General features: G+C 41.8%; 2 protein-coding genes across 4 annotated transcripts; both read left to right on the top strand.

Moving 5' to 3' along the window:
* Positions 1-944: 944 nt before the first annotated feature.
* Positions 945-4,792, top strand: hoxb10a (homeobox B10a). Of its 2 annotated transcripts, none has more exons than XM_012841877.2 (2): positions 945-1,766; positions 3,691-4,792. In XM_012841877.2, the coding sequence occupies exons 1-2, from the start codon at positions 986-988 to the stop codon at positions 3,963-3,965; spliced, it is 1,056 nt and encodes a 351-aa protein (XP_012697331.2). In that variant the 5' UTR covers positions 945-985; the 3' UTR covers positions 3,966-4,792. The 2 variants fall into 2 exon arrangements, with proteins under 2 accessions (XP_012697331.2, XP_012697329.2); XM_012841875.2 differs by having other exon boundaries at positions 3,688-4,792.
* Positions 4,793-5,613: 821 nt separating this feature from the next.
* Positions 5,614-17,576, top strand: hoxb9a (homeobox B9a). 2 transcript variants are annotated; one of them, XM_012841873.3, is made up of 3 exons: positions 5,614-12,015; positions 14,197-14,241; positions 15,657-17,576. In XM_012841873.3, the coding sequence occupies exons 1-3, from the start codon at positions 11,502-11,504 to the stop codon at positions 15,893-15,895; spliced, it is 798 nt and encodes a 265-aa protein (XP_012697327.1). In that variant the 5' UTR covers positions 5,614-11,501; the 3' UTR covers positions 15,896-17,576. The 2 variants fall into 2 exon arrangements, with proteins under 2 accessions (XP_012697327.1, XP_012697328.1); XM_012841874.3 differs by lacking the exon at positions 14,197-14,241.
* The last annotated feature ends 1,135 nt before the right edge of the window (positions 17,577-18,711 follow it).

Raw genomic sequence — 18,711 nt, 5'->3', positions numbered from 1 at the left:
ATTTTTATTTGTCACCGAAATATTACTGCTGAATAGAAAACTTTAGTTTTCTCGAATAATGAGATACATCCAACAGTTAAAATGAATTACTAACACAATTTAAATATTGTTAGGCATATAGATTATGATTTGTTGGTTGTATTTTTAGATCAGACGTACAGCATATCTCCAAATCCGTTGACTACATCTTGATATTTATCTAATCGACTATGAACATTTTGTCTGAGTCGATAAGCATATATTTTACTCCCAATAACATATTTTTATCTAGGAACTATTGCCATCCATTATATTCTAGAATCAGTGAGGGTTGTGTTGTTTTGGGACCACATTAGCCTATGTTTGCGTACAGAAACAACAATTAAAGGATTAACTGTTCGTCTGTACTGAACGTACCGTTACATTGTATTACGATCAATTAGATTTTTTAACGCAAAACCGTGCCAAGGGAACTGATTCACCACCGAATCCTCGCTTGTCTTTCTTATAGATATATCGAGGGTAGCCTCGACCTAAAGAACTACGTTATGCGTTTCTCATATGAACTTTAAAAAGAGACATTAAATGATCACACACATTAGAATGCACAGGTTGTAGGGGCTAAATAGAGGACACTACAAACTTTTCTACAGTTTTCTACAGGGTCTACAGTTGATACAGCCACCGATAGAAAATCGAGCCCTAATGTGATCAATGCCAATATCAAAATTAAATTTCTTTCCTCTGGAAAGGAGTGGAAGTTAGTGTATGGCTATCTTTGAAAGGAGTGGAATCTGCAACATATTTTAAAAATCAATTATACTGGAGGGTCTGGCAGGGAGACCCTGGCAAGCACTTGAATTAAACCAGCGCCGCAAGGGGAGGAGCTTGCCCATGAACCCCAGCCGCTATTGGGCCCCTAACAGGAAGCAGCTCAAGAATGCTTTTCTGGTTGAAAAGCCAATTGAGAACGACCCTTTCGCCTTCGCCAAAACATGCCCTCGCAATGTCATGCTCCGAAAGATCCTTTTTCACGGCGTCCACGGTTAACTCTTTCATGAGCCTCGGTCCGAAAAATCCCCCCCGTGTCGTCTATCAAGACGTCCACGCCAGACCAGTGGGCCAAGTCCAACCGGACTGGGCTCCCGTGCTCCCTGGAACAATGAACCAGCAGCAATCGTCACAGCCACAGGAGTCCGTGGCTCTGCCGCGGCACCAATTTCACCAAGGAGAGGTGAGCTGGAGGGAGCTTCACATGAGCCCCATCCGTATTCCGCAGGTGAGCGCGTGCCCTTTTGGCGCTTCCAAAGGCAAAGATGACTCCTCCTATTTCCCCCTGGAATCGGACGAGCACTCCAGACCGCTAACAGACGTCCCAACCTTCACGAGACTCATGACAGGAATGAGCTCCATGAATGGCGCCGGCACAGGTCCCATTCAGGGCTACTTTCGCCCGGACACATCCTACCAAGGTCTCAAACTTCACCAGTACGGCGATCAGGAGTTGCGCCCGACCAGCTCGCCGATTGCACCCCTCGCAGAGTCTTGCCACTTGTACAACCTGAATTTCCCTGCGCAGCCCTGCCCAGACTCTGACGGCAAGCTTGTTAGCGATAACTTAGTAGTCGACAACAGTGAATGTCGAAGCCACCGGAGCGATAGCAGCTGCAGCATGACGCTCAACGGTAGTCAAACCAACACAGACGACGCAGACTCTTGTTTACGACGAGACAACCCCCTCACAGATTATTCCGAGGCTGAAAAAACGCCTAGACAGGACACACAAGGTGGGTGAATAGGCAGAGAGAGTGAGTGAAAGAGAGAGAAACTAACATCAGAGAAGGGTCTTAAAAACCTTGAGGGAGATAAAACGACGTCCGTGGCAATAGCCTCAAGGAAATACGCTTCTTTGCGACCAAAACAAGGTGATGTTTTTCACTGAGGCATTTGAAAGGGAAGGGCAAGGCGCGGCATGAAAGGAGCCCAGTCTCGAGATTAATTTATTGCGCTGAATCGCCCCAGTCGAACTAAATTGCTCCCTTTTTACGGTGCACCCTTAAAAACATCAAAAAAAGCGGAAGGCGCCTTTGTGAACCATAGGAACTGTAGTCTGCCAGGTGTGCAATAGGCTGTGGTAGCATGCTCAGTTTTTATTTTAAAATGAAGCTCATACCCTAGCACTAGTTGAGTCAAAATATAGAGGTGAACTGGTATTTTACTGAAGCATCTTCTAATTTATACATATTTTCTAAACGCGTTACGCGTTCATTTTGGAATTACGGAAAGGCCTAGTCCTAGGCTCCAGTCTATTCCCAAACACGGTCTTTTCCACATTGACGTCATAGTGTGTTGTCACGTATTCAAATGTTGTAAAATCATCACTTTCTGAAAATCTCGGCTCAATCACTTTTTACTGCGACTTTTTTCCCTACATGTTAGCCTATAACCTGTGCAAATCATTTGGCGCAGCGGAATGTCTCAGTGAAAGATATTTCCTTTTCAGGACTACGGCGTTTAGGAGAGCGTATTTTGCTATGCCTAACAGCACAGTTTATTATGTGTATTTAAAAAAATAACTCCTATGAAATACATCGTGTAACTCAAATAGGTTACACTGGGATGGTTACGTCTGAAAACATGGTCATAGCAGCTTAATGAATGACTCATAATCGACCTTTGCTAACCCAGTCTCATATTAAGACTATACTGCACAATTATAACTCTAAAATTCAGTTAAAACAGGCTACCAAGCCTAAATCAGTTAAAGTGAAACTAAATGACTTACATTTTTGTCAGTTAAAAATCTATAGCAGTATACACAGCCTAACATTAGAAGATATTAATGGCGATCTGAAAGGGAATTGAAAGTCAGATTCAGTTTAAAAACGTATTATAAATGTGCACATAAGAATGAGACTGCCTAAGCAATCCTCTGTGGACTGTACGTAAAAAATGATACACTGGTTTCTAATGAACAATTCGTTTTTATCTGTAAGTGTCAGTTATAAATAAGGTCGACAGACATGACCTGTGTGCTATTGCGCACTTCTGGCTGACAAACATACAGTAATAAAGAATTATCGTCTGTTTGTCCTTTGTTAATTTGCGGTTGTCAGTCGAAGATGTGTCCAAAACCCTGTGTAGGCTACTCCTCATTTTTATTTATTTATTTATTTAGGTCGGTGGTCTTCTTTCTTTCTCTCTCTCTCTCTCTCTCTCTCTCAGTCTCTCTCACTTTCTTTCTCTCACTCACTCACACACACACACACACACACACACACACACACACACACACACACACACACACACACACACAAACCCACACACACCCTCTCTCTCTCACACACACACACACACACACACACACACACACACACACACACAACACACACACACACACACACACACACACACACACACACACACACACACACACACACACACACACACACACACACAACCAACACACACCCTCTCTCTCTCACACACACACACACACACACACACACACACACACACACACACACACACACACACACACACACACACACACACACACACACATAGCCTTGTCACACTGTTTCCTGCCATAAAATGACAGACATATCCAGGTGATATCTTCGAGTGTCAGCGTCACATCCACATAGGTGATTTGCATACAGTGGAGAAAAATCATAACAACCCTCCCCGCTTTCTTTTCTCTTGCAGCAGATGAGGATAAATTCAAAAACGCTGCGAGCGGCTGGCTGTGTGCTAAAGCGGGGCGAAAGAAGCGGTGCCCCTACACTAAACACCAACTCCTGGAACTGGAGAAGGAATTCCTCTTCAATATGTACTTGACTCGCGAGCGCCGCCTGGAGATCAGTCGGGGCGTGAACCTCACAGATCGCCAAGTGAAAATATGGTTTCAAAACCGCCGAATGAAGCAGAAAAAAATGTCCAGGGAACACAGGACAAGGGACATCACATCACATTTTCCCATTTAAAGAATCACATTTACTCACCCCTGAGAGTTAGGCCTAGCTCACACAGTAGCCTACATGGAGCGCACAAATATACGCAGAATCGATGCAATGTGATGCAGCAACTAGTTATGGAAGGAATACTGTATCATTCTTTCCTGGATAGCCAAGGAGTCAGACAACATCTAAATTGATGCAACGACAGAAGGGACAAGAACACGAACACCAGCACTCATGCATGGCTATAGCCTACGTTGCTGTCCCAGTGTTAACTGGAAATGAACATTTATTTTGATAGAATATTTAAGAAGAATGTGATTTTTAGTCTTTTCCTCGCTTGTCCAGCCACATCTTACAAAAAGCACTTTATACACTACAAAAAAAAAATACGTTGAAACATATTTCATGTTGGCCACATATGGGACGTATTTGTTTCTGCTGGAACCGCCAGAAATGCCTTCATGGTTTGAAGACTTATACTGTTTACAGTTTCTGAAGTTTGGGACACACTTAAACAGGAGTTAATTTATCACGTGAGCACTATATTTTATTTATTCTCAAATGCATGGTCGACATAGGTGTGTTTGCAAGCGAAATGCTAATTTTAACAAGGAGCACAACGTCATTGACCTAAGGGGTTTGTGAGGAATGTAACAGTTAGCAAACCTTCAGAAATTCACCTCTGAATATACGGACATTAGTATGAATTCAGTAAACTTCGCTGTAAATTCTGGTCAGCGTTTTGTGTTCTTTAGGAGCATGATTGAATGTATTTCGATGTTTGTGGTCGCTGGTCTTGTCTTGTGTTTTTTATCAGTGCATTTTGAATAAAGAATGATACATTTCCTGGACATGACAGCGATTTTAACTTAGATCTTTGTGTATATTTCATCGCATTTAAAATCAAATTCAGTTTCCAGTAGCTAACAACAGACGATATATGAAATAGGCTTCAATACATTTTCTAACGCTCCAGGAAAATGTCAAAATAAAAGTAGAGGACTTATCCCAAGTAGGCCTGTGTGTATACGCGATTGAGTCAATAGCCGCAGATGTTTGTAAGAATTGTTTACAGTAAGCCGATGGCCAGCCTGGGATTGGTGGCTTATCTTTATGTCATGATTCTGAATACAGAAGTGGTCGAAGTTCAAAAGCCAAGTCGCTGCCGTCTATATTTCCGCATCTGGGTGCTGTAATTCCTCATCCATAACAATCATGCCCAAACCCTCCGACACAGACAAATAATTTCCGCTTTACGGCAAGGAATTCGCCATAATTTAGAAAATAAGCTGTTGTAGGTGAATGTGTGACCTATGGTTGCTTGTAATATGGAATGTGAAGGTATGTAAGAGGATGTGGACACTGCACCGAATGGTGACATAGCCTGCATGGAATGTCTTTCCTGGATATTTTGATCTGTGTAACATTTAACTGCAAGTTTATGTAGCATTATTGCTATTTGTTGTTTTGGTGGGTTTTTTGTATGCCATTGGTGTTTTTTTATTTAACTTTAGCAAACCGGACGTGTAGATATGGGGGGTTAGACAGAGGAACCATATGGTATTCCTTAGGCCACTAAGAGGAAGAGGTCGCACAGCCAACGCTAAGACAACGGCCATGTTGAGAAGACACAATGTTCAACGTCACTAGGCCGTCTGGTGCCTTTAGGGGGGGGGGGGGGGGGGGCATTCGACAGCCGGACTTTACAGCTCCAACAACATAGAGGAGGGGGTGCACTTATAGGATTGTATTACTTTATCAGACAGCGTTGTCTTCAAGATTTCTCAAATGACTCAAGGGAAAAATGTACGTGCGTAAGTGTCTGCAGAGAACCACGTTGGCCATCCTCCCTGGCCTGCGCTACATCACTGATTTTATTTTCTGTATTTCTTCCCGTTATATTTAGCATTTATTTCCAAAATATGCCGATTCCATCGCTTCAAACACCGCACTACGTACACTTTCAAATAAATTCACCCTTGAGTTGTCACCATGTTCTTATGCTTGGTAGGCCAGTCCAATGGCTTGCGTCCAAAGTCTTGCCACTGAACACGGGGAGGGCTGTGCTACTGTGTGATTTAGGTAGTTTCAAGTTGTTGGGGTGGACGATTAATATCGCAGGAACCTGAAACTGCCTGAATCAATCCAGTGGAACGTGCATCAAAGCCCACACGTAATGGACCGAGGCGGGAACCAACAAGACGTCAGAGACGTTTGGCTTGAACTTGGTAAGTTGTGTAAAAGAAGTAGCACCGCTATTTTAATACTTTTCTTCAGTTGTTTTTGCCATATTCAGCTGTTTTTTTGTATGGTCGCCATCTTACCTCCTGTAGCCAATCCCAACCTGTTGCATGAGGCGTATAACGAATTCCTTACTAAGGTTGCTTTGTGACCACCAGTTCATTTGCAGTCGTAGGGCCCTTATGAAAAGAGACGCCCAGTAGTAGTAAATCAGGACAAAACATGGCAAAGGGCTTTGCTTCATTTTCGCACCGGCTTGATTTTACTTTGCGCCAGGGAGTGAACCAGTGTGCACAGAGCTCCATTTTATAGCACATTAACTTTCAACCATCTCAGTACATTTTCACACTGATATATGACGTCCTCCCCGTGTGTATTGAAATCTCGTTTCGAAATTAAAATAGTAGTTGATATATTGCAAGGGATTATAAATAAAAGTCAAGAGTGTATACTTTTCCATCTTCCTTTCACTTGTTTTGTGTCTGTTTTATATAAGGTAGACTAATAGTATTGTGGACGCGTGCTATAGCTCTACACATATGCAGCTGTGTTTATGAAGAATCAGAAGAGATAAGGTATTCACACTTATCATAATAAGCCATGGCCATAGTGTGTTTTATGAGTCTGTATTTAGAAATAGATATTTAGATTGGGGATATTTGGGATAGTCTAACTATGATTCGTCTGTCTCGTGTGTCTGCGCGCAGTGTTTCGTGTTTGTTTGCGCGCGCGCGCGCGTGTGTGTTTCGTGGTTCAGGCCTACGACTTTGTTTCCATACTTGTTTGTGGCAACATACTGCGGTTTGAATCACCTCTATATTTTTCAGGTAATGTAACATTGCTTTTAATTCATTAAACCTCTCCATAGCAATTGAGCTAACAGAAATGTTTCTGTGCCAGTTGCCAATAACCTCAACAATTTCTCTAAATAAATCATTCAAGAGAAGAAGAATCTGCTATCCACAACAAAATACTTTATAGAGTAAATGAAATAGAAACAATAAGCATCTTGTTTAAAAAAGAACATTTTATCAGAATATTTCCGGTTTGGAATCAAAGAAGAAAGTAACTGTCCGTGATGGAACCGTCGCAGAGTGACAATGAAAAACATATACAATAAAACATTACAAAATCCCAATTCACAAACACCCCTCTTTAGTGTAACAAGTTTGTTTTGACAGTGGGTTTTCATAGATTGTCTGAGCCCATATTAATTATCTTCCACAATTTGTCGAACATAATAAAGAGAAATTTATAAAACGTTACCTGGACTAGGCAGCGAGTGGTCGGTTCTGACCTACGATGTCGCAATATAAACAATCAAACAGTATATTTAAATATATTTAAGTATAAGAGCTGCATCTTCATTGCACTTTATTTTAATAGCATTCATTTTATGATTTATGTGTTGTATTTGTGCTGTTAACAACACAAGATTTATTTGCGTTCCGTAATTTTAATAGCCTAACTTTCTTTTTTCCCCCCCGTTATCTCCATTCTTGGTTGGGTGTCCCAGTAATGGTGTCCCTTAGCGATTCATGAAGGTATAGAGGTATACTCTACTAAAGTTGTTTACGTTTCTACGCGTTTCCCAAACCATCTCTTAAGAGTTCCCCTGAGATAAACCTTCCTACATATACCTTAAGAGGCTGAATCAATGTTTCTGGAATCGATTATTGTCATTCACGTATGTTTGAGCATGCATAACATCAGTATTATGGCCATGACTCGGAGCGCAGGTGAGATCAGCAAGAAATACTATGCAAGTCAAAATAAAATAAAAAAGTTCCCAGATAAAGACGACTGTAGGATGTTACTCATACATTTGTATTCGCAAGGGATTCAAAATGAACAGCTATGTAATTTATGCCTATGTTTCTTATTTAATAAAGCACAAAATGTAATGCAACACATATGTCCAGACACTAACACAACACATATATTGCCTTTGTCCAGACACTAACACAACATTTGTATGCTCTAAAATGTTAGTTTTATCTGAAACTGTGTTAAGGTATAACTAAGAGTGGTCCAGACCAACCTTACGAAAGTATCTCTTAGAGAAGGTATAAGCCTTCCTTAGCTTAGGACGTTCTGGGAAACACCTGGAAACCTTAAGGTAGGCTACTGCCTAAGGTATAAATTAAGTACAAAACTTACCCTGGATTTGTTAATAAACTTCGGATGAATTTAATATCCCAATATCTTATATGGAGTAATGCACGATTTAATATCACTAACATTAATAACAGTTAGGTCTGATACAATATAGGCCAAGGGGTAGATGAATAAAATAGACGTTTAAAATGAACAATCCTACAAATATTAAAAAACAACACTGGACTTTGATGAGGCATATCACGCACACACGGACACAAATCTCAAACCCTTAGTGTGGAAGTGTGGAAGTGAGGAAGCTCATGGCGTGGTTCACGTTGAAATGATCACATTCCTCTCCTCTCATTCAGTCTGCCCCAACAACTATGGTTCCATTTTGACGCCAGCAGCTAGTTCGCCATATAGCTCTATACATAAATCCCATTTTTTTTCTCGACCTCTTCAGGAAGTAATATTTTAGTCATCTGACCCGTCATCTTGTATAGTATTCTGTTGGAATAGGATTAGTCTAGGCCTTAGTGGCAGGATATGGAGGCAGTGTGTTGAGCAGCCCAGGCTTTGTAGCAGTCTTAACAGTTAACAGACTGTTTGTAGACTACAGTTTAGTAAAAAACCATATTAGGCATACAAATACAAAAATAACTTTAATAATTGTGTTAAGAACTGCATGTAGTTTGTCGACAAAGCCCAACGCAGAAGAGCAGGAAGGGATAAAACAATGACATGTTGGCATTTCATTCCTTTATGGCTTACACCCCTACTCTTATCACGACGAAATCTGACGAACCACGTGAAATACCTTGTACACCGAAGATTTATTTGGTCCACTGGAGATTGAGACGTCATAAACTTTTGAACTTGTTGACCCTTTTGAACGTTGACAGCTGTCTAATACAGCTACCTAGCAGAAGATACAGTCAGTCTTATCCATATGCGCTGGAGAAAAGAACGCTGTTTAATAAAACACCACAGAACGCACACTGATTAGGGTAACATCAGTATCAAATCCTACAAAAACAAAACAATGCAATCATATTTTTGTTGTTTTTGTGAGACCTTTGGTGTGTAGCTGTTTCTTTGAAGTAACTAATTCACTAACTTAAAAAGGAGAAATGCAGAGCGTTTGGTGTCAGGGATAACCGCTTATGATGCAATGTTAAGCGCACCCACAACAATTACCTTTAATGTCAAGCTCTTTAAGCGATCATAGTGCATCTGGAAAGACATTTTAGTTTTCGATATTCTCATGTCTACTTTCTGTACCATCTCCCAATTCCAATACACAAAAGGAGTCTAAGTAATAAAACATATTCAAAAACTTTGCAATGGCTATTTCACATAGGAGCAATTATTTGCCTAATTTTGTCATGAATTGTACAGTGTTTAACATAAACTGTCCCAGATATGCAACGGGAATTGATTTACGCTTTTAGAATTATGAAACCAGCAATGATGCATTTGTGTGCTGTTTTCATCCTTAGTTGCTGTCCTCGGATAGGCGACACACTTTAAATGAAAAACAAATATTGTAAGTATTTTAAGATGTGTTCTATTTCCAAGCAGAATAGTTTTGGTTAGGATAATTGCAATGAGCGTTCGGAGGCTCTTTACTTTGGATATTTACTGGCCTACATTTTGCGGTGAGAAGACATTCTTGTGGGGGTTAAAGAAAAATGTATCTCATTATACTTTTGGCACTGTTTGCTGTTGTAATGGAGCAAAGTGCGTCAAATTATCACCAGCACTGTGCAATAGATTCTGTACACATTTGTAAACACAACACAAGAACTATGCCAGTGTAGTATAGTTAAAAGCCATGGTGCTCATAAATATGCTGCTGCTCCTGTCGCAAAAGCTCACAACGTCGAAGTTTAACAGTTCAAAACACCAAACTGAAAGTGATAACATGGCCCGACTCATCGTTTGCACTATGCAGATCTCTAGGCTTCAAATAAAGAACGGCCTGAATCTTAAATTGAAGTTGCTCGGTGAGGCAAAATGGTTTCTCGCCGCGACGCGGTAGGAGCAGGGAAGTCTGCATCGAGGCCACGGCATCGCTCTTCAATGCCAAGTCATTCAAAATGGGCGATGAACAGGACTAAAATATACTTCACCGGTTCCAAACTGTGGCCCTAGAGAACTCCTCACATGTCGCTGTTTGACCTCGTAACGCCTCGCAATGTTTCATTATGTTAAAGTTATCTATCCAGTTGAAATTCTTCCGTGTTTAGGCTACTTATTAGGTACTGCGAGAAGAGAGTGCGTTTCGGTTGGTGGGAGGAATGCTGAAGTAGAGTCGTTTACGGTCTCCGCCACAGGCAGTATATCAGGTCTATAAAAATCAAAGCTGCCTGATGTAGTATTTTATTATAGTATTAAACGACCAAAAAGTTCAAGTACTTTCTTCTATAAATACACGGGATTGTCGCGCGGTGGTGTTTAATACCCTCGTTAAGAAAAATTACTGTTAATTTTCCAATAAGGCACTATTTTAGCCTGACGCCCCTCTGGTGAAATGGGTCACGGCATTAGTTAGAGAAAATAAACAATTGTCCGAGGATAAAACGCATCACAGAAGTGTTATGACATAACATCGCGTCGTTAGAAATAGATGAACTTGGATAGGCCAATGGCTTTAGCATTCGTAATGTATGTGTTAGATTTGGAAAGCTGCGGATAATTTCATGTGCTGGATGAAATAGACAGATGTGGCAAAGCCTTTTTTTTTTTTTACTTCTGTTTCTCACGTTTAAACAGATATGCAAATCAGGTGAGCCAAAATAAGATGATTGTCCCTTTTATTTGTTCCTCATTGTTCCCACACACGCATGTCCACATAATGTCAGTGCGATGCAAATTTTAAGTGGAATTTTCATCGCCAGTCGGTAGATATAGTGTGATGTATAGACACACTCCCATTTTGCATATTGCATAAACAAGACAATTTATTTAGAGGGAAAATATGGATAGCGCGAGAGGAGGAGAGCTCGCGCAGCCCCTGGCGGAGTGATTTACGCCCCATTGACGCTTTATCAGGCTCGTGAAAAAAGTCTGACCAATCATTTAGCTCGGCGCTCACAACACAGCAGCCTGGCTCTACTTTGTTGGCTAGAGAGTTGAAGGAGTAGCGTGGAAAAAAATACCCAGTTTTCTCTTACATGTTTTCCCTTCAATGAACCGTGCGTTGTATAATGTCCGAGAATGTCCATTTCTGGAACTCTAAGCAACTACTATGTCGATTCCATCATAAGTCATGAGAATGAAGATCCAACCTCGGCCAGGTTCTCCAATTTGCAGTATTCCAGCTCCAGGCCACCGGGACATGGCGAGCATCCCGAATTTCCCTCCTGCAGTTTTCAACCCAAACCTCCCGTTTTCAGTTCTTCTTGGAGCCCGTTCAGTCCCCATGCCTCCAACAGCTTACCGGCGGTGTACCACCCGTACATACCAACTCAGCCCGTGCCTTCCACGGACAGCCGATACCTCCGCTCATGGCTCGACTGCGCGCCGCGAACTGCCGAGTCCCTACCCGGACAAGGGCAGGTCAAGATGGAGCCGCTACTGGGGCATCTCGGGGAGCCCACCAAAATCGGGGGACACGAATTCATTTTGGAATCCTCCTCGTCAAGGGAGCTGAATCCCGGCCAGGGCACCGGGTTCGAAGACAATAAGGACATTTGCGAAGGTAGCGAGGACAAAGAGGGGCCAGATCAAAGTAAGTTATAAAACGAGGAAGTGAACAGTCTGTAAAGCTTTTAATGCTGTCATAAAACGGGAACAAAGAGACTGAGAGTCATAGAGCTCCGTGGCAGCTATGTTTGGTCTGACAGTCTTTGCATTGATGCAATTTCTTTCTGTTGTATCAAAACAGCTATGGGGTGATGTGCATTTGATATTAAGTTTCAGGTCTTGCTTTACAACAGGAACTTAAGCCCTTATCCCCTCATAGGTGGACAGAATTGCACGTGCGCCTCGATTTTAGGAGACCAACAGGCACTGAATGGAATTGTATGGCAGTGGTCTTAACTCTTTGAGTTGTGTGACTTTTGGCATGGTCTCTCTTTCTGTGTATGTGTGTGTGTGTGTGTGCGTGCGCGCGCGCGCGCGTGTGTGTGTGTGTGTGTGAGAGAGAGAAAGTGAGCGTTAAGAGAGGGGTAGAGATACCGTGGTATGAAACAGGGAGTGCGTAAACTAAGAATCTGGGAAAGAGCAAGAACTCGTTATTTGCGCCTCACTGCACTTAAATGTTCTCTTTATTTCAGCCACATTTTAATTCAGCTATAACTGCGAACACGCCACACTACGACACAGCCACTATTTCAGCACTCGATTCGGCGTCTTAGTTTGGCATTCGAATAAGGTTTCTCATCCTTGGGCTGTGTGATTTGTGTTAAACTCACACCAAAAACTAAAAACACATTGGTCTCTTGTTTTTCCACCGTGCTGGTTAATGAAAGAAGCAACCTGTCTCGCGTGGCTGAGGAAGAATTATGATTGTGGAGAGGCATAATATTGCTGACAGTTTATGACTCGTATGCTGGCTAGGTCTGCCTTTAAATACCACAGAATAAATCTGCAGTCGACTCCCAGTGAAACGCAAATTCTGGCCTTTGACTAGCAGATTCGTCTGTCTAAGCCGAAGACTTATCGTCGGGATGTTAGTCATTGAACCCCGGGTCTCCTGTGTCCATAGCGGAGCGTGGGAGACTGAGGGATATCCAGCGTAGAGAAAGGGAGCTATTTTGCCCTTATAGCACAGCACAGACTCAGGGTATGAGCTATGGATGATTCATCAGACTCTCTGGCTGGGCAACACTGGTACTTCTTCATGTGTACTCCTCCGCTAAAGCGCCCGTGTAGAAAAAAAGACCCTTTTTGATTATAGAAATAACTGTACCGCACCCGTTGAGGCAAATTTAAAAAAGGCGAGCTACATATATCTGATGCTTCATCTCAGAAACGGAGTGGTCAGCGTTCTGACAGATGGCCATTTTCGATTCACTCCGTGGAAACGAACATTGATTTTATTCCACGGAATAGGCTCACGTAACGTGAGGTCTAATGGACGGTGCGCAAAAGAATTCCCCTTTGTGTTGCTCTGGGCGGAATTCCAGAATAAACTACTAGCTAAGGCAATGAAGTTGGGAATTACACGTCCCTCTTTGTGCTTCCAGTGGTACGTGAGAGGGAAAAAAGTTATTGCCTGCGAAGTTTATTAAGTTATAAGAGGAGCCAACATCCCCATTAATTGTTGTATGTGGGCTCTCTGGGACAGCAACGGAAGAGTAAAAAAAGAAAAGATAAAATACGACACAGTTTCAACGTGGAGAAAGGCAATAACACGCCTGCTAATATGAAAGCTTCATCTCCAGGAGCAATAAGGTGACATTACTAGAGGACAGTGTAACAAACGAGACAATTTGCCATCTCACATTTATCTTGTATCTCTGTTCACTCTATTTAAAACTCAGTGTAGACCATGACATAAATAATGCATCACATCTTTCTGCTTCACATCATGCTTTCTGGTTATTAGGGTTTTTAGTAGTTATTTTCATCAGTAGAGATTCATCACTGTCATTTAATAGATGTATTGGACACAGTAGTTCGTGTGTTTCATACAACACCGTAACAAAATATTAGTTGAGACTGTTGTTATATTTATTACCTATTTGTTAAAACACAGGACCAGTGTGTTTGAGAAATTGCACAACGTGGTCTTGCAGAACAGCTCCGTGGCCCAGTATCATCCTGTTTAGCTAAAGGATATCTTAAGAACATACCGCCGAAATGCTTCTTACAATGGATTTGTAATTTGAAATATAATGAGACTTCATATTGACCCCCCCCCCCCCCCCCCCCCCCCCCGAATGTCTATGCACAACTTTCACACTAGGTTCCCATCCTTGCAGCGCTGCGGATAACGGGTCTGCCCTGTCTCGTAAGTACCAAGATGGCACACCCCTCTCATATGTGTCCACTAGGCTCAGACGTCTTTACACGCACATCAATCAATCATTTCCTGACTAGACATATACCCTTTCATGATAGGAGTAATGTTGCGTCATAAGATTTAGGATATTGGAGACAGTTGATGTGGCATTGAAGTCAGTGACTTGAGGCGTGAGACGATTGGGTTTCTCCCCACTGGGTGGTGTGGAAGAGAAATGTGTACAGCGTTTCTTTTAATGGGTCAGCTCTTTATCCCTGTCTTGGCCATAGCCCCCAGAAAATCTTTGCCAGTGATGGAAACTTTGGGTCGTAGGGAAAGCCTTGAATTTGAGGCTGTGAATAGGCCTTGGTGATTTTGTGCTCCAGGGGACAGTGAAGGACCACTTTGCGCTGGACAAAGGCTTGCACCTCTTCGGTCTCAGTGACCCAGAACAGGTAGAATATCTGACGCTCCTAGATAAAATCCACACATACGATCCTTAACGATGGGTTGTCTTTCTTGTTAGGGACGCATAACTAAACCAGACAATTCTGCCAAGCACTTTTTCGTGGATGAAGTTAAATTCAGTCATACATCTGGCGTTATCTGGAGAACCACCGGGGTACAAATTACAGAACGACATTTTTTGCGCTTCTGCATTCCCGGGGAAAACACCCCCAACCCGAATAAGGCCCTTCTCAGACAATCACATCACTTTAATATCCTTCACATTTGTCCTAAAGAGGAGATAATCCAGTGCCACAAGACACCGCAGCATAGTGAGCGTGCCTAGGCACAAGGCCTCACTGTGGTCTAAGGGTTTAGTCACAGCTTAAGAGCTGGGTGGATATTTGGAAAGCAAAATGTGCATCCCCAAAAAGGCGTGCGTGATTGTGTGTAATTGCCTTCACATGGGCTCTTTGAGCCATATGCGAAATAATGGCTGGCCCATAATTGGAGTGTCGTGACAGATACTTCAACTGGGATGAAAACGTCACATTTGTAGATCTGTTTTTGAAAATGTATTTACGGTGCGCAAAACCGCACTAGCACTGATACCTGTGACCGAGCGTGGCATTCGTATCATGGGTTCTCTCTCTCTTTGAGGTCAACGGCGTGTTTCCTCATCAACTTCAAAATAGATGTTAATGAATTTACAGTGCCCTCACAGTGCCACCAAAGCACGCACCAAGGTCAAACTGGAGTGCTGTGTCATGACACCACATATCAAACTTGCTTCCAGTGTTCAGTTCACGGAGACTTCTCAAAGCCATAACTGCTCATATCTCCTCGATAGACCATAGTATGTGTGTAATAGTGTCATGTTATAGTGATGCTGTGTCATTCATGTGTGTATGCTCAATCAAGCACAGTGTGCTGAGTTCAGCAATTTGACTCTTTGTTTATTTTTTTCATCTTTACAGGTACAGATCCATCTGCCAACTGGTTACATGCCCGGTCATCTCGGAAAAAACGCTGCCCATACAGCAAATACCAAACCCTGGAGCTCGAGAAGGAGTTCCTCTTCAATATGTATCTAACGAGAGATCGGAGGCACGAGGTAGCTCGCTTGCTGAACTTGACGGAGCGACAAGTGAAAATATGGTTTCAAAATCGACGGATGAAAATGAAGAAAATGAATAAGGATCAGCCGAAGGAATAAGGAGGGATGCCACCCCCCTTCCCCCTCACACACACACGCACACATACACACACGCGCGCGCACACACACACACACACACACACACACACTCAAATGCCTTGTCGGATCCGTTTCTCGATGGTGATGATGCATAGAGTGTCTGTCTTTCATTTTCTTCTTTTTGATATAATAAAATGCACACTTATTACTGGGCAGCACACCAACTGTTGAAAACGGGAAGGGTTGTCGCAAGGGCACGTCGCACGGGCTCAGACTCTTGAAGGCGACTTTTATCACTTATTTCTTGTTTGACGCACTGCGCCGGCGCTCCACCAGGACAGGCAGGAGGGCGTTGAAACATGAGCTTCATGTGACCATGAATACATATGAAAAATGGTGGATTCTCATCGTGTCTGCTACCTACATTTTTTTTTCTTGGATTTATTTTTAATCATTCCTTTTTAACACTAATCCTCTTTTATGATGTTTTATAATTTAGAAACAAAATGAAGTACAGCGAGATTATTTGGCAATTATTTAAAGAAAATGTAGTGGATGTTATTTAATTATGTCTCTCCGTTAGGTGTGTAATATTAATTGGGTTAGTGTATTTGTGTCTAGGTTATGAGTGTTTCTGGCTGTTGCGTCTAAAATTAAGATTGGAAGTGGCAGAATAAGCCAACCGTAGTTTATGTAGATGATTTTCGACATCATCATCATTATCATTATTATTATTATTAGAAATATTATTATTATTAATAATATTGTTATTGTTGTTGTTGTTGTTCATTTGAACTAAGGTTGCCTCACGGCTTTGCTCATTGTGTATCAGCTACCAATCGTGAACAGTCAGTGTCGCCAGCTTGTGTGATTACGCATAAGCTGTAATCATATATTTGTCCATTATTTTGGCTAAATATTTACTCTGAAACTGGAAAATGCTCATGAGGTTTTACTAAAACCAATTGTCTTGTGTACAAAACTGTTAGGCAGTGCCCGGGTCTCTTCGTGATAAGTGTCCTTGTACGGGTACAAATGTCTTTAGAAAATGACTCTCCGTGTTGTATCCCATCTAAATTGATACAGCTTGGCTGGAAATCTCACCAGTGGCTTACTGCTAATGAATTATTGTTCCGTGCGAGTTATTTCGAAATCATGTTTCTATATGTTAGTATGGTCAGCTAACTTGATACAAGCGACCTTTTGGTATCACATGTAATGAAACGTAGAATTAGGGATTACTTTTACCAAACTGTCATTTAAATGAAACATTGAGCATATTCATCTAACAATTTGCATTTGTTGTTGTAACAAACCTGAATGTGCCAGTAACCCAGGGAATGCGTAACTGTCGCAGCCTCTAATTAACAGTTTTCCACCAGTTACGAGCAAAAATGTTTACATTAGAGCATGCTCCTTACTATCACGTTTTAGCTCTCCTCGTGTGTGTTTTTTATTACTAGCCTATAGATCTATCAGATGAGTTGTCCCTACCTTGCAGGATGAGAAGATGTCTAACTTATTGTAAATACGTGAATAACCCTGGCTCTTTTTATGGAATGCGTTTTATATTTCTAAGAAGGCGGGTTTGGGAAGGGACCTCATACTTGAATGAGCAGATAGACGTAATCTTTTGGATTTTTAGTTATTGTTTACATGTCTTTGTCCAGAATGCCATGAGATTCAACTGTATTGTCCAATAAAACAACTTGTGTATTTCCTCTCATGGTCTGCTACTTTGTTCATGTGGATTCCAGCATAGTAATATACACCATATTAATTTCTTTCCACTTTGAGGAGGTATAGGCTACGGATGGATATCCACATCGTCTTGTTTTCCTTGTGTCGCGTGCGTCAGTGACCATGGAGCACAAACACGACAGTGTCAAGAGAAGAAGACGCCATTAGTTCACGAGGGCCTCGCGCCTATGACGCCTTCTCAGGCAGACGCCACGCATACTTCCTCCCGCAGTCAATGTCTGTTTGAAAAGACAGGGCGGCTACACCCCGGCTGCTATGGTGCAATACCACATCCAGATCCTTTTTGTAATATAACCTCTCTCGAGCACAGTAACAGGCCTAAATTTCAGCCTCCATTATACGGGTGTGTTGCTATTTGCAATGATTTTGCCCAACACTTAATTAAAAGTAAATCATTGGGTTTATTTTTCTTTTTCTACTGTAGATACAATGTAGGTCTTTATTTAAACACTGTGTAATTTCAACAGCAAACACGTATGTGTAAAATAACATTACCATCTTTACCATATTGAGTCTATGTCCGCACATCTTCGCAACACCCCTCTCACTAAGCTGGAGAACAAAATGTGTGCTGTTTTTTGGAGTTCCGTTTTTATTTCATCTTAACTAGCGGCATATGTCTGAAATATGCTGTCGTGCGCCAGAGCATTTGTTTGGAATTGTCAGTGTAGGAAAGTTGGCCTCATGCGGACATTTTGAGATAACATCAGAAAGAGAAACATTGTGACAGTTTGTTTGTCCTCTCGTATGTTTCCCCAATATTAAAGGTGTGGTATGGACATGCGGGCTGAACATTGCCATACTTCACCAGGGTCCACTCAGGTGCGACTGACCATAGTGGTCTGTCGGCTATAGGAAAATATTCATCATTACCATGGCTGAATCAGGATGTGATTATAAGGCTTATTTCAAGAATTTTCCACAGGCTTAGAGGTTTGCTGTCCAACACCGTAGTCAGTCAGCTTTCATTGTTTTTTTTATGTAAAATGTCTTATTTCCCAGTCGTTCCTTATTGCAGAACTTTACCAACACCAAGGTGATCCGCATCTATTTACTTTTTCAAACAACAATGTGAT

Source organism: Clupea harengus, chromosome 1 (genome assembly GCF_900700415.2).
Source record: "Clupea harengus chromosome 1, Ch_v2.0.2, whole genome shotgun sequence".
Classification (NCBI taxonomy): domain Eukaryota; kingdom Metazoa; phylum Chordata; class Actinopteri; order Clupeiformes; family Clupeidae; genus Clupea; species Clupea harengus.
This window is presented reverse-complemented; position numbering and strand designations above follow the sequence as displayed.

Bases quoted from the DNA above. Each gene is read 5' to 3' on its own strand.
- hoxb10a (XM_012841875.2), top strand. From the start codon at position 986: ATGTCATGCTCCGAAAGATCCTTTTTCACGGCGTCCACGGTTAACTCT. The intron at 1,767-3,687 runs GTGGGTGAATAG...TTTCTCTTGCAG, and splicing joins GCCTAGACAGGACACACAAG to CAGATGAGGATAAATTCAAA.
- hoxb9a (XM_012841873.3), top strand. From the start codon at position 11,502: ATGTCCATTTCTGGAACTCTAAGCAACTACTATGTCGATTCCATCATA. The intron at 12,016-14,196 runs GTAAGTTATAAA...CTTTCACACTAG, and splicing joins CAAAGAGGGGCCAGATCAAA to GTTCCCATCCTTGCAGCGCT. The intron at 14,242-15,656 runs GTAAGTACCAAG...TCATCTTTACAG, and splicing joins TAACGGGTCTGCCCTGTCTC to GTACAGATCCATCTGCCAAC.